At 33.8% G+C, this 25447-nt stretch overlaps 2 protein-coding genes across 7 annotated transcripts in view; one reads left to right on the top strand and one right to left on the bottom strand.

Moving 5' to 3' along the window:
• Positions 1-7671, top strand: part of LOC142340194 (uncharacterized) — an 82569-nt gene extending 74898 nt beyond the window's left edge. For all 6 annotated transcript variants that reach the window (XM_075390702.1, XM_075390701.1, XM_075390698.1 and 3 more), the window contains exons 2-3: positions 3069-3376; positions 7344-7671. In XM_075390702.1, coding sequence (XP_075246817.1) covers positions 3072-3376; positions 7344-7449 — 411 coding nt within the window. In that variant the 5' untranslated portion in view covers positions 3069-3071 and the 3' untranslated portion in view covers positions 7450-7671. The remainder of the gene's footprint in view (positions 1-3068; positions 3377-7343) is intronic.
• A 5943-nt stretch (positions 7672-13614) lies between these two features.
• LOC142339579 (uncharacterized) lies at positions 13615-21285 on the bottom strand. The gene is made up of 5 exons (XM_075389720.1): positions 21026-21285; positions 18156-18315; positions 16189-16342; positions 14605-14736; positions 13615-13892 (listed from the first exon to the last, which is right to left on the bottom strand). The coding sequence occupies exons 2-5, from the start codon at positions 18311-18313 to the stop codon at positions 13710-13712; spliced, it is 627 nt and encodes a 208-aa protein (XP_075245835.1). The 5' UTR covers positions 18314-18315; positions 21026-21285; the 3' UTR covers positions 13615-13709.
• Between the last annotated feature and the right edge of the window lie 4162 nt (positions 21286-25447).

The following is a 25447-nucleotide window of genomic DNA, read 5'->3' as shown; positions in this document are numbered from 1 at the left end:
TCTAGAGCAATTATCGAGGTTTAAATTTTGGGACTATTGAGACTGATCTGCGTTACTTTTATTCACATTTTCTGGAAATTTTTCCAAAAAATTAGTCAATTTTTGTTACAGTACGTATTAATTGTTGGCAATATTGATGTTGATTTGATTTTAAAAGACAAGTTAAAAGTCTCAAATTTAAAAGTCTCAATAGTCCGAAAATTTAAACCTCGATAATTGCTCTAGAAAATGAAATTCGAAAACAAAACATTTCTTGTTCTACGCTGGATGGGCTTTTTAATGATACCACTCACAATTCTATTTTTATTCACATTTTCCGGAATTTTTACCAAAAAATTAGTCAATTTCTGTTAAAGTATGTAAAAATTGTTGGCAATATTGTTGATGATTTGATTTTAAAAGACAAAAAAGTATTGTTGACTATTTTGGTTCCTTTTTGGCTGAAGTTTTGGTTAAAATTAGCCCAATTCATCAAAAAATGCACGAAATAACATTGTTTGGTCCATTTTGATTACATTTGCCAAGAGTACATACCCACAAACCACTAACGCAATTTTTGTAAACTCCAAGGGAGCTATTTCTACTTTTGTGTAGATTGAGAAAGCTCTGGAATTAACGTTTGGCAAATCGTTGCTAACTTATCTCGATGATTATCAAAAATGCAGCATTTATTATTGATTTTTTTATTAACAAATTTTCCAATTAAGTGTTCTTAGTGGACAAACAGCAATATCGAAGCTGGTTTTGGTCCAATGAAAGACTGTTACAATCCAAACAAATTCGGATTGTAATCATCAGTGGGTCTTTTTTTTAAAAAAAACGATCTTTTATATGTTAGTTAAAGAATATAACAAATTCAAATCAAAACTCACCGGTGATAGGTCCAATTGGCTTCCTAATCTTTTCCAAAGTAATGTATCTAGTTTTTTACTCGAAAACGCTTTGACTTTAAAATTTATTAGCATTTTAAAGATACAAGCGTTTTTTGAACTTTGCCATTATTTTTCTTTTAATTTGGTCAAACTCTAGCTTAATGTCAGCAAATAAAGAAAGCTAAATTGCAACATTGAATTACTTTTTAATCCTTGTTACGGTCTATGCGTTAGGTATTGTGCGTTAGGTTATGATTTTCTGGCCTTGATACTACCAGATTTCAACTTTTTTTACTCTTAGGCTTGTGCGCACTTTTCACGTCTTTTTCTCGTTGTTTTTACTTTGTGACGCTATTGACAGTTCACATAACCGATTATTGGCATTCGATATGAGGCAAAAATGAACACATGAAAATCCTTAAAGATACAGCTTATGGTTAGAGATTCAGCTTATGGTCTTTTAGTTGTATGAAAGTTCCTGAAGAACTAAATTTTTCACATGCTTTTTATGGAGGATTAGATTAGCCTATATTTGGTTTTGAGTAAATAGCTGACGGCTTTGATTTTGCTTTTTTGTTCTTTTTTGTGTGTTTTGTTACCTAATCTTGTTAATTAAAAATCAAAACTGACATTATTGCGTCAAGAGAAGGTGCAAGAGTAAAAAATGTAAAGTTTTGTCCTAAGAATTCGACAGGACTGGCTTCGACACCGGTTTTTTGCAAAAGAAATCAATCAATTTTTGATTTTCGTCTATTTTTGACGTTCTTTTTTGTAAACGTAAGACACATTCTGAATAATTACAAATCTCATGGGCTTCCTTCGGACAATTAATTGAACCTAATTGTTAAATTTATTTTGTAGTTAATGGCTTTCAGGACTATGAAAATATTTGTTTTCGAAAAACACAAGGATTTTCTTAATTTTACAGCTTTTCGTTTTTGGTCATTCTTTTACCCAGCCCTGTTAATGAGAAGTCACATACCACATTATTGACATTCAAAGAGGGCGCAAGCGAACTTATTTTGAGGGGTAAAAATTGGGTTTGCGGCTTCGACAGCGTTTTCTCACAAGTTTCATTTGAATATTTGTTTGTTGTCTCTATTTGTTGTTCTTTTTGTAACAGCACAAAAAATTGAAAGAAGACAGGTCCGAATGGCCTCCGATATATGCATTGGTGATAATTAAGTGTTTGGATAATGCCAGTTGATATCTAAGGGATTTACCTTTTTTGAAATTAATTGTTTTTTAAAACATAAGCGAATTTATTAACTTTGCTGTTTTTTTCGTTTTTGTCTAATTTTAACCGAGCCTTAATATGGACTGGTTCCAGATCTTTTTTTAAAGTACAAGTTATTTTTTATCAGTTTCAGTTTTATCTCGCTATCCTGACTTTGTTATTATTATTTTTTAAAATGGACAAAAAGTTTTGAGTGTAATTAATATTTGTTGTTGTTGTTTGATTTTGTTGTTTGTTTTCTCTTGCTTTCTTAAAAATGTCAGATCACCTCAATCTGATGCAGCATTTTTTATTCCAATGAAGTGTTTGCGTTGGAGGCAATACTTTTGTTCATACACAAATTTTTTGAAAAAAAAAATTGAAATATTGGAATTTTCTATCTGTTCTCATGTGGATGAGTGGGGTGCGAACGCACATTACCGAAGGATCTTGTTTAAATTAGAAATTTGTGGAGTTTTTGACAAATTTATCTGGGCATCCAATGCATTTTTTTCTAGTGACGTCTTTTAATTAAAAAATGTAAAATTTTCTTTCTTCAATATATTATCTTACGTTTGAAATATGAAAGGAAGACTTTGGGAGCTTTTTATGACTTGTACAAAGCAAAAACCTCACATTGGAGAAAAACGAGCGAACACTGAATTTAATGTTTTGATATTTTGCCTTATTACATATCAAACCAGAATTCCAGACTTTGCCCTTATAACAGACCAGTTTCCAAATTCGATTACAAAGCTGATGTTAAAATTACAATTAGTTAAGTTTTTAGCCGGGTCATTTTTTCAGTGTTACTCAATCATATTTTTCTCATATGACGCTGTCTATATGCTGATCGATAAATAGAAGACATAGCTGCGGTAATTAATTAAGTAGTATTTGCACAAATTTTCATCATCACACTTTTACGCTACTTCATTTTTCCCCAACGTTTTCCAAGATTAAAAACTGACTTGTTTTAGACGATGAGCATCTGTTTCTTCAGGCCAACAATGATCCAATTTGCAGTGAGTCTCATTATCACATTTTTTACAATTTCAAACTGCGCAGTTCACAACTACTGGCCAACATATCTCGCAACAAACAACAACAACAATAACCTGAACAAAAGAATGGATGCAGTGAATTTTGCTAAAGATGCGTTTTCGTCACCGTACACGAGCAGTTATTCAGTGGCAGAAAAAAGGGGGGAAGATGATACGGAGAAACGACCCTCTCTTAGTCTCAGTTTACATCCGGGACAGTTCCGAGTGGTCAACAAAAAGCTACAGTTAGTGATATATTGATAGAGGTTTTGAATCGAACTGTTCGGGATTTTTTGAACCAAAATCCTTCTTGCTATTTCTTAGTTGTCTACTAAATATTTGATTATGGTGACAGAAAAGTCATTGCTCCAATTTGCTACTGCAACAAGATCTTTGTATAGGTAGTAAAAGTTCTAAAAATTGACCTAGTAAAATGATTAAAAAAACCCCTGGCGGGTACCAGACAATTTTGTATGGTTCGCGAACTACTGGCCAACATATTTCCCAACAAAAAACAATAATAACAACAATAACAACTACAACATGAAAAAAAATGTAGAAGTTCATTTTTCAATATACTATTATATGGTTGAAATATGAAAGGAAGACTTTGGGAAGCTTTTTATGATTTGTACAAAACAAAAACCTCAAATTGGAGAAAAACGAGCGAACACCCAATTTAATGTTGTGATATTTTGTCTTATTACATATCAAACCAGAATTCCAGACTTTGCCCTTATAACAGACCAGTTTCCAATTTCGATTGCAAAGCTGATGTTAAAATTTCCGGAAAATAAAACATTGCCGGAAAATGACCGCGAAGTAGACTGTTAGTGAAAGGCTTAATACAAAACTGCCATTGCAAATTGGAGATTATGATTTCAATATTTCCCTATTTTCAAAAAAGATTTCAAATACTGATATCCTTTAAGTGATATAACCTTAAAATAATAACGCTTTGATTACTTTTATTCAATTTCATTTGGAGTCTACGTTCTCCATTTTGATTTAAATTGAGTGCAGAAGTAATTCTTTTGAATGAGATCAGCCAGTTATGCTCAGCTCAAAAAGTTTGATAAATAAAAAGATTTATTCTGCTTCGATCTCCAGCTTACAGTAGCTCTCTCAACTCTTACATAGAATCGGTATAAAAGGAAATCACCCACACACTTTCAACTGCGTTGGAAGAATATTTCTGTGGTAGAAAATACTTTGACTTTTTGGCGCGTGACCAAATGCTCATAAAAAAACAAGGAAGACGATGAATTAAAATACATAGCAGAACAAGTCATGAGTTACAACCCAAAGATGTTGCAATCCTGAATTACAATCCAGAGTTACAACCCTTCATCAGAGAAACAGAATTTGCAATTCAGCAGAGCATACTGATACAAGCTCAAAAAAGAGCAGCTTTTCATAGTCAAAAGAGCATTTATAATGAATTTGGCGAATTTTAGTTTTCCTAATTGTTTTGAAAAAGGTTTCATATTAGTCAACGTAACTATCGTTAAAAAATTTTATAGAACAACATTCTTACTTACTGCAAAACATTATAAAAACTTTTTCAGAAACACATCGAAGAGATTGCACTGCAAAAGGAAAAACGCAGCAACAATACAAAAATAAACGTATTTTAAATCAAAACGAATTGACTTCAAGTCAAAAAAACCAATAACAACAAGCTGGAAATATTAAACAGGTGCAACGAACACAATATTAAAAAATAAGACATATGACTATAAACTCAGTTAATTAACACGCATCGTGTCAGAGCTATAAAAAAATTCTCAAAACAACTGTTCACCGAATAAAAAAAACATTGGCAACTAAATGAAACTACCAAATACCTTCAATTTTGTTTAATCAGAAAACTTTTAATACCTGTCATTAATCAGTCTAGGTAAAAACGCCAACAAGTACAGCAGGCAGTTGAAACTTGACAAACCCACTCAAAAAACCCACAGAAGCAAAACTTCGCTTTTGCTCTGCCGCTATATATAAACAAAATTCAATTTTGAAACCATGGCATTAAAATGTTTGAGCTAACATTCTTCTCTAGAATAACTCTACTTGGGCTCGTCAATCTCAAACTAAAATAAAACATTAGATATATCAAAAAAATTGAGGCTTTTTGAGCGCCAGTTTTCAATGATTAAAAAGATATTTGAAAAATCAGAATTTTTTTTAGGTAGGACACGATAGAATTGTAAAAATACTCAAGCAAAATAAGAAAATTTTTTCGACAATTTTGAAGTTTGTACATTTTTAGCCCAGACTCTGAGTTCAGAAATTAAAAAAAGCAGCATACTTTTGAAGGAACAACTACTTCTTACAAGAACACAGTCTGAGAGATCAAAACTATATGTACTTGCAAAATTAAGTTTTATCTTCCATTTTCTTGCAAGTTCATTCCCGTTCAATCTCCACTGTCGTACTTGGGTGCAGTAGTTGCTTATTTGCGGCGTGAAACGTCTACCTTCAGATTACTTTCGTGGAGGAGCAGAAAGTTATTAGTTAAAACTTGACTTGCTTTCCTCAATCTAACAAAATAATGACACAACTCCGGTTGCAAAAAATAAGAGAATGAATTATTGACAAAATATAAAAGTGAACAACAATTATTCAAAACTATTCAGAAAGCGGGAGAAACAGATTTAATGAATAACTTGAATGGTGAACGAAACTTAATTAGCTGAAACAAAATGAATTAAAATGAGATTAGCTGAAACAAAATGAAACTGAATAAATAATGTTTCATGTATCACATTCACTTTAACGCAACGGAAATCAATAAATAATAAGTTATGATAAATTATGCTTCGATGAGCATGCAATATTTATGTCAATCCTAAATCATCAATAAGCCATCACAATAAGTCGTATGACCATAAAAGGAAAAAATCAGTTGAAAAGTCCGAGTAGACAAAGTCGAAGCCATTAAAACTATACGTTTTTCTCTGCAAGAGTTACCTATGATCTATTGAAAACCTTCTCTATGCCAATGATAACAGACAATCATAGGATAATGTGATAAGATTTCAAAAAGATCTAAAAGTTTTCAAAAAAAAATTTAACCAAAAGTTTAAAAAAATGAAATGCCCTAGCATCCAAGTCATAAAGACAATAGTTAGAACATTAAACCGCTAACCAGATTAATTTTGGTTGCAGTAGAAAGAAAGGTGGTACTGTCAATAGTGAAACTGAATTACAGTTCACAGAAACAAGTTTAAGATCAGTTAATATTCAAAAAAAATTGGAAAAATTGTTTTTAAAGTTTAACAGCCATTAGCTGTCCACTCAAATTACTACATAGGTTAGATTACTGCACTTTAGGAAACGTATTGCGCTTTTAGTCAACGAGTCTATGTCATAGGACTACAGAATTTTATTAAAATCTCAAAAAGAAAACCAACAATTCAATAAAAATTACGAAAACTGAGAGTCAAAGCCATAAAAAATTGAGCGCTTCCTTAAAAACGAATTAATTGTTCATTGGGCAGCAGTTGACTGTAAATGAGGCAGTTTATGAACAGAACCTGGATTTGAAAAGTGACTAGTCTCTGAGTGACTTGAAAAAAAAATTAAAAAATGAAATTAATTTCAAAATATTACCTCTCAAATAGAAATCGAAATTTTTTGATGGTAAAATTTCCCAAGAGACCAAAACTACCCTTTTTATAGCCTTTCCTCTGTTAGAAACAAAAGATTGTTTCATTTTTAGCATAAAGTAAAATTTTGAATTGCTATTTTTATAGAAAAATCTTAATTTGAACAAAAAAGAGAACAAAATTATGCCAAACATAACGTGTTCGCAAAAAAACTTGGACCTCGATAACTCTTCGAAAAACACGAAATTCAAAAGAACTTTTAATTCTGAATTCTACGCTGGAGGAGCTTTTTAATGATACCACTCACATTTCTCAACGTTGACAATATCGATCGGCCTAAATTGTCTGAACAAAAAACCCATTTGAGTATATAGTTCCCCCCCCCCCGCACAAGTGGGTTCGGAACAATTATTGAAGAAACTTAATTGCAAAAAAATTTAATCGTAGGTTATTCAGTAAGCAGGAATAGCAGATTTTCTTAACACAGGGCGAAGCTAAGGTGAAAAAAAAATTAATTCGATGAAACAAAATGAACTGAATAAATAATGTTTCATGTATCGCATTCACTTCAATTGTCTATTTTGATGAAAAATAATTGTTTCAGAGAATTACCAACCGATCATGAGTGGCTTGAAACGAGCAGCGCATTTAGCCCTCGGCACGTACCTGCCAAGCCATGGAGGGGATACACGTTCTGGTACAACCACTAACGCAAGGACTCGATTGAAATTCGCACTTGACACAATAAATCTTTGAAACCACTTTTGGGTAAAAAAAAGTGATCTCGAATTTATTAAATCTTAACTTTCGTTTCAAATGAAAGTTAACCTCTGTTGTCTGCAGTAAATCTGCTCATTGTTTCTTTCATATTAAACGAAGTATCTGTAAAAATTATGGAGGAATGATAAACAATTTGAAGATTTTTAAGGCGATTTTTTCCATAAGTGATCCACAGGTTATCCACAGTGATCCGAAACCTTTGATCAGATCGAAGCGAGCCCTGATCAGAATATTCAGCATTAATCGACCGGCCTTTTTTATCTTTTGCTCTTAATCTCTTGCTCTCATAGCAAAAAGAGTACTGGCTATAAATTTTAAGATGTTCGTGCGCCTCACGTTGCTATAAAGATCATAGATGTATGGATTAGTCGAGGATTATGGCACAATTCATTCGCCTCCTCATCTTCAAGAGTGTACATGATGACCATCAAAATAATTTTGTTTCGGCTTGAAGAATAGTTCAGTCCGGACACCTTGCCATGTCATGCAAGATCTTGATAACTTGCGGAAAACCTGAAACATCTTGTCAAGATCTTGATAGATAAATATTTCTTGGAACACGAAGATATTATCAAGGCATGTCAAAAAATTTTCTTCGGCGTAACTCCATAAGATCTGGATAATTCTTGACACATAGAAAATTTTGTTTGTAAGCAATCCGTAGTGAGGGGGTGGAGCCGGGAATCTAGACAAAAATTTTGCCATGACCAAACAATCTAGACAAAAATTTAGCTATGACTGGAAGTAGTGAGAATTAGAGCGATGCAACGCGTTTATGTCTCGACTTTGTAACGATTTGATGTAACACGAATTTGACTCGCAAAAAGAACGCGTTTATGATCAAACAGAAGAAAACATAGTCATAGGCGCAAACCTGCCGTAGTCCAACAAAATCGAAACATAAACGAAATCTATGCAGTTAAGAAATCTTTTGCGGCCGTCAAAAATGTGTTATATGAGACAATCATGACTGAATCCAAATTACAAAAACTTCCGGTAGTCAGCGGAAAACTGTTAGATTAATTGAAAGACCATCAGATTTTGTCTAACATACGAACATCAAGAAATGAATTATCAATTATTGATAATTCTGAGTAAATCTTGATAATTCTTGCTTAATCATAATGTTAATTCGCGCTAAACCTTGTTTAAAAGTGCTTTTCAGTTTTTACAAATTGATATATTTTGTCATGTTATGGTTATTCTTTCTTTATTATATTGCCAAGATCTTGTTTCTTGACAGCCATGCAAAGATCTTGCAATTTGTACAAACCTTGATATTCTCATTGTAGGTACCATGTCAAGATCTTGGTAAGATTTACCAAGATTTACTATGGTTTTATCACCGTGTACCACGTTTTAGTTCACTGAGCATGGACAAAAGACAATCTGAATTTTCTGGAACTTTGAACCTACGATAGTCTGAATCTGACTGCACAAAAAAATTCACGTTTTAAAGACGTTAGTTTACTATCGTACGCACAAAGTTGAATATTTTTAAAGTTCCTATGGCGTTCGAAGTCATCTATATCCAGACTTTTGTAAATTCATCCAATTTCCAATGAACATATGTTATGAAATATTGATGGAAAAACAAGAACCAATTTTTTTTTGTTAACAAGAGTGACCAATTTGTACTAAGTTTTTTGAAAAAAAAGCCCGAAGATTTTACGTGTTGAAGTAAACAATGGATAAATGTGATTTTTAATATTTCTCCGTGGTTTGTTTGAGATGCCAAAAAAACGAGAATTTGTTTTTTAAAAAAACACTTGCTATGTTTTTGGGTAACGCGAATACAATCACATTTGATTTTAAGTCTTTTACTGAAACTGAGAGATAACTGCTCAGTTTGCTTTTTAGAAGTAAAAACAACCAAATAATGCATACTCCAATTTTTCTTATTTCTGTTTGTGCTGAACTGCAGAAAATCATCGTATTTTTCTAGAAGCAGCCACTCTCTTCAAAATTTTTGAAAACAACATTTATTCAAATAGTTAAAAGTTTTATTAATTGTGCGAACAATTTTTCTTTGTTTTTGTACGTAAAATGCAATTCATAAAATCAAATTTATTCATATCGTTAAAAAATGTAAAAATTGGGTAAATTTTTTGTTTTTTGTAGGAAAAAGTTTTTTTTCAAAAAAAGTGAGAATCTTTTAATGAAAACTTAATTTTGGAAAGATAATTCATCCCACAGTATCTTCAGAAAAATTCGCATGATCTTGCATTTTTTTCTGAGCCCAAATGCACGTTAACCTCTTTTACCTGCAGTACATCTACTCGTTGTTTGTTTCATATTAAACGAAGTATCGGTAAAAAAAATGGAAGAATGAAAAACAGTTTGAAGATTTTTACCAGGTGGTTCGCATGTTACCTATGTGACCCATAAATTATTGTTATTCACGTTGAGGTTCACAAATTATTGTTATGCTTTTCGTAAGAACCAGGCGTTTTTGAAAAATGACTTTTTTTCATTAATGACTTCTTTTTCTAAGGATATTTCATTAGAAAATAACAAAACAAATGTTCACACGATGTAGTATTTTTACTATGGGCTCAGTTCTCTTATTACCTTCATTTATATAAAAAATAAGGCAAGCATTTAGAGCATCATGCTAAATCATTTTTGGTCAAAAATAAAGTTTTTAAGTTCGAAATTTGAAATCTTCAAAAACTTTGAGAAGTACAGATTAATAAGCTTACGTGCCTCCTTGGAAAGTTACATAACATGCCTTTATATCTCATTATTCTTCTGAGCCAGCTCTTTTTTAAATTTCAAAATACAAAAAGGCTATTTGGGAGCAGTTTTTTCTCAATGCTGAACAATATTGTTATGATATGAAATGGACTATTTTGTTCGGTAAAAACATTTAGTTAATGCAGGCGGATTGGTTACACGTTCTTTTAATTTTATTTCACTTAGTGCGAAAAATAGGTGCCTCGCTGTTTGACCCCATTTCATATAAACCCGTATAATTCCAACCCGATTTATTCACCCCTCTATCATTAAACCCCGCTATCATTTAACCCCTCTATAGGCTCATACCGATTTGAATCTTTTATAAAATTATATCTATTAATATTTAAAAAATCACTCGGCCATGCCTCAGCTGCCCGTGGGACTTGTAGTGTTTTTGGTTGGTATCAGGACAAAATACTCAATTCCAAGTTATCTAATGTGACCAAATAGAGAATATTTTAACCAATTGTTAAAATTAACATAACTATTATTTAGCATAATCCAATCTAAGTGAGATCATTTAGAGTACAATAAAGTTTACTTACCAAATTTGAAATTTAAGACTAAAAGAATTGAACATGCCTCAGCGGTCAGTAGATCTTGGTATTAAACAATCACAACCGAACATTGGATTAAGTCATCCGCCTAATAAAGAAAAATCATGCCTTTAATGTTGACCGCTAATTGGCGGGATGGAATGATAAAGGTGCAAAACGATAGCGGGGCTAAATGATAGAGGGGTTAAATGATACGAAACTAAGATATGCAGGGCTAAATAATTCGGTGTGAAAAGAAGTAGAACTGAAATATTAACGATTTTCACCCAATTTTTTTCACCACCAATTGTGATAAATTATTCGGATCTATTCTGTTTCCCCCCCAGTGTTTTTATGACCCCCAGTTACAAATTATATGTTGTTATATAGCACGTTACTATGTAAGAAATTAGCACGTGCGCCTGGGGGTCATAAAAAATTTATGCTCACTAAGCTGGGGGGCCGAAACATAACAGATCCAATGATTCCTCTTTCTTGCATCAGCTAAAGTCCGGGCCGAGTTATAAACGCTAAAAAACAATAAAAGTATGTAAGATTGGCGGTGAATGCGTTGATTTTTCGCAAGATCTACGCTTGAGCGTAGATTTAACAAAAATTCGAAGCTTTCACCGCCAACCTCACAATATTTGTCGTTGAAATTAGAGTAGATCTTACATAATTTTGTGTTGAATTTAGCGTATAACTTACCCAATTTAAGGTTGACTTCAGCGTAGATCATACATAAATTCAACGCATTCACCGCCAATCTTATATAATTTTGTCTTTTGAAAAGTTGGTCTTACATAATTTTGCTTTCAATTTAGCCTACAAATTTAGCTTACAAAGTCTTGCGTTAGGGTATAGGGGAAGGGGAGAGAGGTATATTGGTAAAATCAACACAAAAATATGTAAGATCAACGCCAAAATCAACACAAAATTATGTAAGTTCTAAACTTGAAAACGCAAAATTTTATAAGATTGGCGAAGATTGCGTTGGACTTATGTAAGCTCTACGCCAGATTCAACGCAGTTCGTCAAAGATATATGCTAAATTCAACGCAAACTTGAGTAAGATCTACAATAAATTAAACGCAAAATTGTGTCAGATCTAGGCTTAATTCAACGCAAATTTATGTAATATCTACGCTTAAAGACGCAAAATTATAAAAAATGGCGGTAAATGAGTTGGATTTATGTAAAATCTACGTCAAATTCAAAGCAAATTTTGTAAGATTTACGTCAAATTCAAAGCAAATGCGTAATATCTACTCTGAGTTCAACGCAACTAGATCTACGCCTCATAAAACATCTACGCCAAACTCAACGCAAAGTTATGCAAGGTCTACGCTAAATTCAACGCAAAATCATCCACTATCACTGCCCAATTCAACACAAAACTATATTAGATCAAAGCTTGGTTGCGCGGGGGGGATAAGTGTTAAGTTACTGATTTTAGAGTCCCAAAAAACACACCGAAAACTCTTTTTAAACTCAAATGTCTATGGAAATCAAAAACCACTAAATGCGACTACTAAGTATCGAATAGTTTTATTCAACAACTGTTGCGATAATAGTAGTTAAATAAACTGCCAGTGTAATAAATTATTCATGCACGATCGACGCTGGAAAAACACTTCAGCATTAGACTACGATTTTATCACTCTCTTTTATCGCCACTGTTGTTAAGTAAACATTGGAGATAAAAGAGTGGTGATAAGCTCGAAGTCTAATGATGGAAACAGTTTGATAAAATTGTAGTCTAATAAAAACATACACAATCGCGACAGTTGTTGATTTAAAAAATTACCACACGGTTGTAATGGCCCTCGAAGTTATCATAACGCCTCGGCTTCAACTTGAAGTTTGATAACTTTTCGGCGGCGATAACCACCGTGTGGTAATATTAAAACTACGCTTAGAAACTCAAAATTTATTCCAATGTACGCTTAGAAACCCCAATGTTATAAAAGATCTACGCTTAGAAACTCCGAAGTTATGTGAAACGCGATGTTACATCCCGATTTATAAAGAGTGCAGTTGTTAGGCAAACTAAGTGTTAGGAGAGGCGAAAAGTAAGCAGGAGGAAGGTTGTTCAAGTCCTAAAACCCACAGGTCTGCACATTGATTTTATGTAAGACCTTCGCTAAGTTCAACGCAGAATTATGTAAGATTCACGCTAAATTCAACCAAAATTATTTAAGATCTGCGCTATATGCAACGCAAAATTATGTATGATAAGTGGTAACAAGCATTGACAAGTCAGAATATTCACCGCAATTTTCTTACATAATTTTGCATTATGTAAATTCAACGCATTCAGCCCAAAATTATGTATGAAAATTGCGGTGATTTTTCGGACTTGTCAACACTAGTTGCCGCTTATTTTACCTAAGTTTGTCAAATTTCCTCGGCCCGCGGGGTTTGCATAGCTTAATAAGAAATGGAATGATTCATTACAAATATCTCAAACAAATTTGCCTAAATAAAATACCTTCATTGAGGTGAAAAAATTTTAATTATCGAGGGTCATAATTTACCTAGAGGAGGGGATAGTAAAAATATCACAGGGCAAGTTGAGAATTTCTCTGTTTGCATCCAAGCATTTCATCTTAACTTGAAAAATTCAATTTCAGCTCTTCTACAAGATTCTGTCTTGTAGAATAATTCTTAGAATATTTTTAGAATATTTGCAGAATATTTATAGAATATTTCTGTCTTATAGATTCTGTTTTCTGATTAAGGTTGCGCACATAATAATTCACAGAAAAGTTTAATATAATTTGCTCCTTGGAGAATTGACATGGGAAAAAATTCATAACTATTTTTGGAACTTGATTTCGTCGATCTATTAGTAACAATGTAACTCTTAGTTGCATTCAATTATCGGAAGCAGTTTCTATCTAGTTTTAAACTTCTTAACTACTTCCACTATCCGTTGTGTCCTTGAATGTCTGTTTTATTTCGTCGGCCGTCAGTTTGTAGTTTTGAAGCAGTTTTTCACTCAACTTCACATGTTGTTCAGCATGCTCTTTCAAAATTGTTTTCGCTTTCGTCTCTGCAGAGGTCAAAAGATTTTTAACTTCTTGGTCAATCAGAGCCTGTTTTGAGAAATTGTTCCCAATATTCAAAACCAAATAAACTCTTAAAAATTATCATAATATAGTTTTTGTCTACGAACTTTAATGGGTAGTCATAGTAATGCAACTTTTTATAATGGGGCGTGATAAATAGGCTATAACAAATAATGGTTATATAATAAATTTTATCATCTTTTTTCTTTCAAAATGCTTTATAAAGTTCACGTTTTATAAATCGTAAAATCTAGAAGATTTGAAAATTTCTCATCATTTTAATGCATTAATTTGAAATTATGTAACCATTTTCGTGAAAAAGTATTTTGTAATGAATACAGCGAAAGCGTTGACAATTTTTTTCTTCAACCATTTTCCTGACCCATTTCTTGCAAATTCTAGAAGTCACATTAGTCTTCGTGTTATGGGGAACATTCCATTGACTGCCGCCGTTTCCATAAATTATGATGTCAATATTAGCGCAATAATGTCGTGAAAAACAAATTATAAATGCGTGCTGATGATAAAATTACTAAGCGGTTATTTGTTATAGACCATTTTTGATGCCCAATGAAAAGCAACATTATTAACTTACCCTTTTTTATCAAGAGGTTGCCCCCTTTTTTATGTGCATTACCAACGTTGTCTTACAAGAGTGTTTAACCATTTAATTGTAATTTAACTTTGTTAATTTCAAAAAAGAGAGCAAAAACTAGGAACAATTTTTCTCAGAATCAACCTTGTACTTTTCACTCATTTCCCATGTGCCATTTGCTGGATAGAGTCGGCTGCCGAATCCATAAGTAGTGACTAGTCGGGTGGCTAGTGCTCTTGCATACTTGTAATCCGAAAGACATCCCGTTGAATGACTCTTTACGGTTTGTTGAGATATTCATTAGCGCGTTCCTTAGAAGAGGAGTCAGATAAAATCTGTCTCATCAGTCGAGGATTTTGAATTTAAAAGTGACAATTTGTTTCGATCGGAACTATGACGAAATTATTTACATTAAGTGGCCAATGTCCGTAAAATAGAGTATATAGACTCAATTTTTTACGTAATTTCAGGACCGATGCTTTATTATTAGAGTTGCAAGCGTGTGTGTGGAAACTAGTTATACTAGGAAATTTTATTTCAAATTTGCTTCAGAATTATGGATACATGTGTACTCATTTCTAACGATGAGTGCTTTGGGGTTAGCGTGAAAACTTGGGGAAAACAAGTAAGTCACTAGTTTCCACGCCGTACGTCACTAGTTTCCACACTATAAGTAACACATTCATTTCCGCGTCGCTCTTTCCTTCGTTTACTGAATTCATTTAGCGAAATGAAAGAGAGCTTAATTGTTGATTAATTTCAGAAGTCTTCCTCTCGATACTAATGGTGGATTAGAACACAATGAGTGGTATTGCAATTACACAGAATTGTGCACAAAAACAATTGAAGCTGTTCTCAATTAATTACTATTAAAATCTGGGCGGTAGAGTTTAAGGCTAATTACATGCTCAAAATGATGAGTTTGGCTTAAGTTCATCATTTAATAAAATTTACATATTGCAAGTCTTTTCATAAGAAAGATATAACTTATTTCCAGGTGTTGCCTACCTGTATTTCATCGTTAAAATTCGTATATGTATCATGAAAACTGAGGACAAATTTTGTCAATCGTTTCCACAAAACGCCGATTTCATTGAAATTCAGTTTTTCAGACATTGGCCGCGAAAATTTGACATTTGACGCCATGGAACAAAACGATCAAAAAATTTCAAATGATACTAATAGTGGAAATAAGTTATGGTTCATTCAAAACCACTACTTATTATTAACTTTGACCCCCGCTGTTTCAACTATTAGAACATTTTTCAAAATATCGCACTAGATATTTTGATAGCCTTAGAACGCATCTGACATTGTGTTTATAATCAAATTATTTGTCTTATGTGATAACTTACTTAAATAGTAGTGAGAATTGATTAAAGACTCTACCACGCTATTGTTATCGCAATTTCGACAGTTATCGCAATCGCAATCTCGGCAATCTCGAAGTTTTTCAATAAAAGGGCTGGGCCTCAGAGTTTGGGAACTTCTCAATGATGATAATAACCGTATGGTAAAATTAACTCTTCAATCTCCATTCCTCAAGTAGAATTCGTTTCATAGCTAACAAGATATTAGCAATAAGCTATGCTAATAATAATATCGCAACGGAAATTGTTTTTTTAAAAGTCAATTACCTGATGACTTTTTATTAAGGTGTGGCTACACCTCTTTATTAACTTAGAAAGCTCTCCAACCACACATGAAAATCTCAACAAAAAATCTTGCATTTTCAATCGATGGTTTTGAAAGGGCGTCCTCTCCCAGTTTGCCAGCAACTGCCACTGCCAGACGAGATTCCAGAAGATCTTTGTTCATAAAGTCCTCGCTTATTTCATACCTCATATGACCCAAAGTTTTTGAGCGGCGCTCAATTGTAACTCTAAACACGACAATTAAAGGTCTAAGTTGGGGATTCTGTTGCGCAGAGGTTAAGAAGTAAACCCGTTGTTATCTTATTTTTTTCTTCTTAGAATTTTTAAGCGCAAATTTATAATTCAATTGTTCCACCAACAACGCTAAGCGAGGCCACCGATCAACGTGCAAAAGAAAAAAATCTTAGTGAATCAATGTTAACATAGCACATGGGCTAGAGTTAGGGTCACAAATGCACCTTCAGAAAAGACAAGCTTTTTTTCAATTAATGAAATTATCATTGCAAAGATCAGCTTTATCGTCAGAATTTTGGTCACTCAGCAGAAAAGAAAAAAAAATAATTTGAAAGGGAGCACTTAGATTTTTTGAAGAGTTTTATGACCTCTGAGACTGCGAATTGAAGTTTTATTTTGACATTATACACGACTGACTTCACTCCAAATTATTAGTTCAAGATGGGTATATCTATTCTCTGTTTCTGATATGTGTCTGTTCTGTTTTACTTCAGTCTTCAGTACTACTCCGCGCTAATTGGGTGAAAAAACATTATAAAAAAATTTCAATATCCCTACAAGGAATCGAGCACTTTCCCTTCTATTTAGTCAAAAAAAGTTGTAAAAATTTCTACTATGGATAAAGCAATCTCCCCTCTGATTGGGCACTGATTGAGCGAGTATTTAAAATATAAAATAGTCAGTTAGGAGCTCGTGTTAATAACATTGTTGCTGATCACCGAATAGCGGTAATTGACATGAAGTGTATAAGTTTACAGAAAGCTAGAGACAACCCCTGCGCTTGAAAAGAACAATTTTTACCTAACACAGCCCAACGCTTGAGTGTTTTTTTAAAGTTGACGATATTCCGGCAGCGACTTCGATAGCAAGAGGAACAAATGTGATTCCCATTTTTGCGCAATTATCTTCGTGGTTGTAAAATTTTCGTTCATCTGCCGTATCAAGAGCGTATCTTGCATTTGCAGCCGCATTAGTCCGAGAATTGGATTGCAGCGACGAAGTAACACTCACATCAAATGCAGCAGGTTTCCCCGCTTTCTAAGACGGGACCAAGATGTCTTCCGAGGAGTCATTGGCTTTCTGGAATGAGTTTCTTTTCATCCACTACTGGTGAGAAGTGGGCAGATGAGCAAGCATACACTATTCTATCTCAAAGCCGGTCATGACTTGAAATGGCGTCTCCTCGACGGTGACACGGAATGGCTTGATCACCATAGATGTCAAGAACTCCTGCTTTACAGAACTGGCACTTCCTTTCGGTGTCATAGAAAGGGACACCCAACATGCATTATGCACTAACTGTAAACTCATTTGGTGCCATATGAAGCCCAAGAACTGGAATGGTGGGAGCGGACAACCATGCTGCAGCATGTGGAACAGACAAGGAGAAGTTCGGCGGATTCTCCTTCAGAAGCTATATTCTCTTTGAGACCTTGAAGCTTGGTCCAAACAAAATAAATTATGTTGCTGAAAAGAATAAATCTTAATAAAGGGTCTTGAGAAATATTCCTCAGACAATTTTGCTAACCGCAAAAGCATTTTGCAAACTTGGGCTTATTTAATATCCGAACTTTTTAAATAAGACTCTATCAAGATTTCATCGGGATAATTTACGCCACTGATTTAGTTCAACACGCGATGTTGTTGGATGTGCATGGACAGTGTGGGGGTATGAAGGAGGTTCGTCACGAAATTTTAAAGAAGACATTCCAGCCTCATTGCAATTATATCACTTTAAGAAGATTAAAAAATATATAACCGCTTAAATGAAAGCAGCTATATATGAGTATGTACAAGTGTATCTACCCCCGATAAGGAACATCGAGATAGTGAGCCACTATGGTGTGAGCAGCCTCGTGGTATGCAGTTCTCTTCAGTTCGAACTCATCTTCAACCACATCACCCTTTTTGTTCTTCTCCCTCCCCAACTCCTGTTTGTTTCTAGCCCAATCCAGATGCTTCATCTGTACACGGACACTGTTTCTTACCGCTATGATTTAATTTTCAATAGGCTCAGCCGGGTTGACCCCATAACTCAAAAATTTAAAAAATTACAACTTCATATTATGGGGTGTATGAAAAGTTGTAGTCACAAAACTTTCATAAAATGAAAGTTGTAATTTTACAAATTTTAAGAGAAATCACAAAAAGGGATAAAATAAAGCGCAAATAAAGTGTTTCGAAAAACTAGAGAGCAAAAAATCGGAAAATATTACTTTTCAGTGATACCGTATTTATGAAAAAGTTGTAGTCATAGAACTTCATACAAAAAATGCCGACCTAATTTTGCCAGAGAATTAAAAACAAGTTGCCCCAGGATGAGATGTTTAACCCAAAACAGCCAGACTTGGATTGCAAACAGGGGTTCCGGTGCAAACTCATCTCATTGTCTGGACACTAAGCTCTGGGCACCCAGTGTTGTTTTGGGTCAAAGACTTCATGCTGGAGCAACTTAATTGTACTCGAAAGGAAGCACAGAAAAGAAACTTTTGTGTTTTTGTAGTTTCCAATCTCGAACCAAGTCGAGATCACAGACTATGAAAATCTCGCCCTAGATACATTGGTCCGTGAAATTGGCCCAAAAATATGGCCCGAAAATTGGCCCCAAAAATATAGCCCTAACGGACATCGATCGACAACAGCCCCGACAGAAAACACAATAAGCGACTATTCCAGGACCGAAATTTTAAACGTCGTTATTATCTTATTATCAATCAAAGTGTATCTCTGTAATATTTCAACCATAATATTTGACAAGAATTCTCTTGACTCGGCGTGACTTGGCTGAAAAACAAAACTGTTAAGAAAAAATGAGGCCAACGCTGGATAATCCTGTTATGTGAAAAATGGCCAAAACTTTATTGACGATTCTACTAATGCCATTTTTAATGAAGTCTGCATAACTCAGATCTTCTTCGAATTCATTCTGTTTCACCCCCAGTGTTTTTGTGTTCCCAGTTACAACTATTGTTTGTTATACTACAAGTTACTTTGTAAAAGTATGGCACGTGTGTCTGAGAGCGTAAAAGTTATATGCCCACTAAGATGGTGGGATAAAGCAGAATAGATCATTTTCCCATAGCATTGTGCAGAAAAGTCTCTTCCAAAGAAAAATGCTATTAAGGGAAAATCCTTTAAAAGTGTTGCTTGGTGCATGTAACGGGTTAAAAGATCAGAGACTCAAACAGGCTCAGACAAAGCAACGATAATTGTATAGAAGTAAAAAAAATAGAAGTTAAAAATCACAGATTGTAAGAGATGATTATTGAATTTAAATGAAGCATCTCCAGTTCATTGGAATCGTGAACCTTGTTCAGATAGGAGGAGCAAATACAAATTTAGCTTAAAATTTCACGCACAAATAGAACAATTATCAATTTTAGATTTACAATTTTCCACTTTTTTGAGGCAATGTTTTCCAAACAATTTGAAAAGCGGAACACGAATGGTTTTGGAATTACGAAGTGTGAACTATTCTCGATTCCAGATGATAATTCAGATTACGGATGTTTCAATGTCTCAAATGGTAGCAAAAAATATTTTTATTTCTTTTCCGAAGTCTAAAACTAAATTGGTACCAATAACATAATTTAAACAATGGCTACTGTCACAAACAAACTCTACTAATTGAAATTTCGCCAAAAAATCAAAAATACTTCTTAAGATTTTATCGTTTCTTATGAAATTATCAAATTCGTGAAATAACTGGTGTTTTAAGTTCAATGAATGTTGCATAGTTGCTGAAGACGTTCACAAATTGTTTTTTTTCAAGTTTTGATTAAATTAGATAAGAAAGAATTACCAAAACACAGTTTTTTCTTTGTTTCAGTCTTTGGTTAATTTTAGCTGATCCATTCGAAAAAGTTCGCAGAAGTTGCTATGTCACATTGCTTTGTTTGCCAATCAATTTTTGCTTTATTTTACCAATCATTATGTATTTTCAGTCTGGGTTTATTTCCTAAAAGTTTCCCAAGCCAAAGAAAAAAGTTTCAATAGAAAATAACCCCCGGTATAATTCTTATAGCAAACAAATCCTCGAGGAAATAAGCCCCCCAGGGAAGATGACCCCCACGGAAATTTACCCCCAGGGTATTAACATTGAAATTCGGTCGTGATAATTTTTTGGTTGTGATAGTTTCATATCAAATCCCGCGGGCCGCTAAAGCATTATTTCCAAATATCCAGCTCTTTAACAGCCAAGTGCGATTTCTGTGGAGGTTTATTCCTTGGGGATATTGTTCCTTGGGATTTTTTCCTAAATAAATTTCTGTGCGGGTTTTTTTTCAAAAACGGATTTTTATGCGAGTTAATTAAACAATTTAACTTCTGTCAGCAACAAGATTCAATTGTCCAACTAAGATTCATAGCAAAAATAACTAGTACTCCATTGAAAAAAAAGTTTAACTTCTTAGGCGAAAATGATATTTTTAAGCTTTTGATAATGTTTTCTGATTGCGAAACATTTCTCAATTTCAGGAAAAAAACTAATACTTTTATTTAGGTCTTCAACGTTACTTGCCCGGTATTAGCAATTGAATCATTGAAACTGAGCAGCTTGATTTTTTGTAATTAGAGAAATGTAACAAGCAAGCAAGCAGGAATTTGATGGCGCGGGCAACGTGGCCAGATTTTTCTTAAAACTTCCTTTAAAATTATCTTAACGAAACAGAGTCCCTTTATGCATTGATCGCCGTCATTTGCCGCTTTCAGAGCCGCTTGATTGATCAAATTTTCAATGGCAACTGGTGAATATCCAATCAGATTCGTCGCAAACTTTCTTGCCTCCAATTTTTCCTCTGTTTTCGTCCTTTTGAGGTAGTGTTGAACAAGTTTTCTACGTGCTTCTGCATCTGGTAGGCGGAGTGATATCTTCAGATCAAATCGACCCGATCTTGTCAAGGCTGGATCGAGAACTTTGTCCAAGTTGGTAGCTCCAATAACTGTGTCGAAAGTCAAAAGGTCTGATTTAAAAATTATAATATTGCTCATAATCTTAAATACATTGGAATAAATACAAGCAGAAAAAACAACCTCTAAAATACCGGCAACGACTCGAAGAGACCTGCAGTATAAACGCTAAAGTAACTTACCTATAACAGAGCTACCAGGAAGGGTGTATATTATAAGGGAAGGGGGTTTAGGGTGGGGCAAATGAGTTAGAGGGTACATTTAAGTGCTCAATTTACGGGTACTTCTCCCCTAAAATATCACCAGCAGTTCCAAAATACAATACTTTTGTTAAAGTTCAGCGTTGGATGAAAGAGTTCAACGTGCGAAAACAAAATTTCAAAGGTCAAGTCATGAACAAACTCTCCTCAGCTAGAGAACATAGCCGGAAGTCTCAGGAAAAACTGAAACTAACCTGAAACTTTCGGTAATCTCACATAAAACTACCAACTTTTTCAGGAATATAGGTCTTACATTATTTACTTAAGAACAAACGGAACTGCTGTCAAATGAATAAAAACAATCATTATAAATACAATGGGGTCCCTAAAATGATGGACTATTTATAGCTCCATTTTTGAACTTCAATTAGCCAGAATTGCTCAATGAAATTCAAGATAGTGAGTGTAGAAGACATTTTTCTGAGTTAGTTAAGTCAGGCATGATAGAAATGACTTCTCGAGCTTAAAATCAGACGTGTAAGGATTTTTTTAAAAAAAACGAAAAACGAATGAAAATTATTACTCACCTTTCATTCGTAAAAACATCTAGAATATAAATACTCCTCGTCAAGTCGTTAAAAAGTTAGAGAGACGAGTTCAATGCCAATTTTGCAAGAGATCAGCTGCATTTATGTTGAGAAGAATTTATAGTAAATGATCGCAGAAAACATTGATGGAGAGTTCATATGAAGAAATGATGCAATGACAACAACACTACAGTTGAGAAAAAAATACTGCTCGTTCAGTTGCTGCTACCGAGTAAATTGAATTGAATAAATTATATCATTAGATAGAGAATTTTTGCGCGTATTATATCAAAACTTTCGCTTAGATTTTCCGCTCTAAATGCAACATACGTATTATTTCTGAGAAATACAAAGGCCGATTTCTCACTAAGAATAACTTCCAAAATGGCTCAAAACTGATCGCTTAGCCTAACAAATTCGGTTTTTTGAACAGATTAGTTTAAATCGGTGACCTAGACTAAGACCTGCTAAAAAAGATCAAGCTAGATTTGCCTCCAAGTAAACGATGCTTATTGCCTTGACGTTTCGATATACAGTTGATCAGAAAAAGGTTGCCTTAACGTTATGATATAACGAATAAAGATTACGATAGAGTGTTTTCACCTATATTTTTTGGTGCCGCGACCCTCTAAATCGAGAGGGCCTTTGTAATTTTAAATAGTACAGATCAGATTGAAGCTGAGCTTCAGCTGTATCTTTCGTTAGTACTAACGTGAGAAGCAATTTCCCTATCGCATTATTCTCTGAAATAACTTTATTTTTCTCTTTATTTCTCTGAAATAAGTCTCAGGAAAAACTGAAACTAACCTGAAACTTTCGGTAATCTCACATAAAACTACCAACTTTTTCAGGAATATAGGTCTTACATTATTTACTTAAGAACAAACGGAACTGCTGTCAAATGAATAAAAACAATCATTATAAATACAATGGGGTCCCTAAAATGATGGACTATTTATAGCTCCATTTTTGAACTTCAATTAGCCAGAATTGCTCAATGAAATTCAAGATAGTGAGTGTAGAAGACATTTTTCTGAGTTAGTTAAGTCAGGCATGATAGAAATGACTTCTCGAGCTTAAAATCAGACGTGTAAGGATTTTTTTAAAAAAAACGAAAAACGAATGAAAATTATTACTCACCTTTCATTCGTAAAAACATCTAGAATATAAATACTCCTCGTCAAGTCGTTAAAAGGTTAGAGAGACGAGTTCAATGCCAATTTTGCAAGAGATCAGCTGCAATTTATGTTGAGAAGAATTTATAGTAAATGATCGCAGAAAACATTGATGGAGAGTTCATATGAAGAAATGATGCAATGACAACAACACTACAGTTGAGAAAAAAATACTGCTCGTTCAGTTGCTGCTACCGAGTAAATTGAATTGAATAAATTATATCATTAGATAGAGAATTTTTGCGCGTATTATATCAAAACTTTCGCTTAGATTTTCCGCTCTAAATGCAACATACGTATTTTAAGAGAAATCACAAAAAGGGATAAAATAAAGCGCAAATAAAGTGTTTCGAAAAACTAGAGAGCAAAAAATCGGAAAATATTACTTTTCAGTGATACCGTATTTATGAAAAAGTTGTAGTCATAGAACTTCATACAAAAAATGCCGACCTAATTTTGCCAGAGAATTAAAAACAAGTTGCCCCAGGATGAGATGTTTAACCCAAAACAGCCAGACTTGGATTGCAAACAGGGGTTCCGGTGCAAACTCATCTCATTGTCTGGACACTAAGCTCTGGGCACCCAGTGTTGTTTTGGGTCAAAGACTTCATGCTGGAGCAACTTAATTGTACTCGAAAGGAAGCACAGAAAAGAAACTTTTGTGTTTTTGTAGTTTCCAATCTCGAACCAAGTCGAGATCACAGACTATGAAAATCTCGCCCTAGATACATTGGTCCGTGAAATTGGCCCAAAAATATGGCCCGAAAATTGGCCCCAAAAATATAGCCCTAACGGACATCGATCGACAACAGCCCCGACAGAAAACACAATAAGCGACTATTCCAGGACCGAAATTTTAAACGTCGTTATTATCTTATTATCAATCAAAGTGTATCTCTGTAATATTTCAACCATAATATTTGACAAGAATTCTCTTGACTCGGCGTGACTTGGCTGAAAAACAAAACTGTTAAGAAAAAATGAGGCCAACGCTGGATAATCCTGTTATGTGAAAAATGGCCAAAACTTTATTGACGATTCTACTAATGCCATTTTTAATGAAGTCTGCATAACTCAGATCTTCTTCGAATTCATTCTGTTTCACCCCCAGTGTTTTTGTGTTCCCAGTTACAACTATTGTTTGTTATACTACAAGTTACTTTGTAAAAGTATGGCACGTGTGTCTGAGAGCGTAAAAGTTATATGCCCACTAAGATGGTGGGATAAAGCAGAATAGATCATTTTCCCATAGCATTGTGCAGAAAAGTCTCTTCCAAAGAAAAATGCTATTAAGGGAAAATCCTTTAAAAGTGTTGCTTGGTGCATGTAACGGGTTAAAAGATCAGAGACTCAAACAGGCTCAGACAAAGCAACGATAATTGTATAGAAGTAAAAAAAATAGAAGTTAAAAATCACAGATTGTAAGAGATGATTATTGAATTTAAATGAAGCATCTCCAGTTCATTGGAATCGTGAACCTTGTTCAGATAGGAGGAGCAAATACAAATTTAGCTTAAAATTTCACGCACAAATAGAACAATTATCAATTTTAGATTTACAATTTTCCACTTTTTTGAGGCAATGTTTTCCAAACAATTTGAAAAGCGGAACACGAATGGTTTTGGAATTACGAAGTGTGAACTATTCTCGATTCCAGATGATAATTCAGATTACGGATGTTTCAATGTCTCAAATGGTAGCAAAAAATATTTTTATTTCTTTTCCGAAGTCTAAAACTAAATTGGTACCAATAACATAATTTAAACAATGGCTACTGTCACAAACAAACTCTACTAATTGAAATTTCGCCAAAAAATCAAAAATACTTCTTAAGATTTTATCGTTTCTTATGAAATTATCAAATTCGTGAAATAACTGGTGTTTTAAGTTCAATGAATGTTGCATAGTTGCTGAAGACGTTCACAAATTGTTTTTTTTCAAGTTTTGATTAAATTAGATAAGAAAGAATTACCAAAACACAGTTTTTTCTTTGTTTCAGTCTTTGGTTAATTTTAGCTGATCCATTCGAAAAAGTTCGCAGAAGTTGCTATGTCACATTGCTTTGTTTGCCAATCAATTTTTGCTTTATTTTACCAATCATTATGTATTTTCAGTCTGGGTTTATTTCCTAAAAGTTTCCCAAGCCAAAGAAAAAAGTTTCAATAGAAAATAACCCCCGGTATAATTCTTATAGCAAACAAATCCTCGAGGAAATAAGCCCCCCAGGG

Source organism: Convolutriloba macropyga, chromosome 5, assembly GCF_964194025.1.
Source record: "Convolutriloba macropyga chromosome 5, txConMacr16.3, whole genome shotgun sequence".
In the NCBI taxonomy this organism is placed as follows: domain Eukaryota; kingdom Metazoa; phylum Xenacoelomorpha; order Acoela; family Convolutidae; genus Convolutriloba; species Convolutriloba macropyga.
This window is presented reverse-complemented; position numbering and strand designations above follow the sequence as displayed.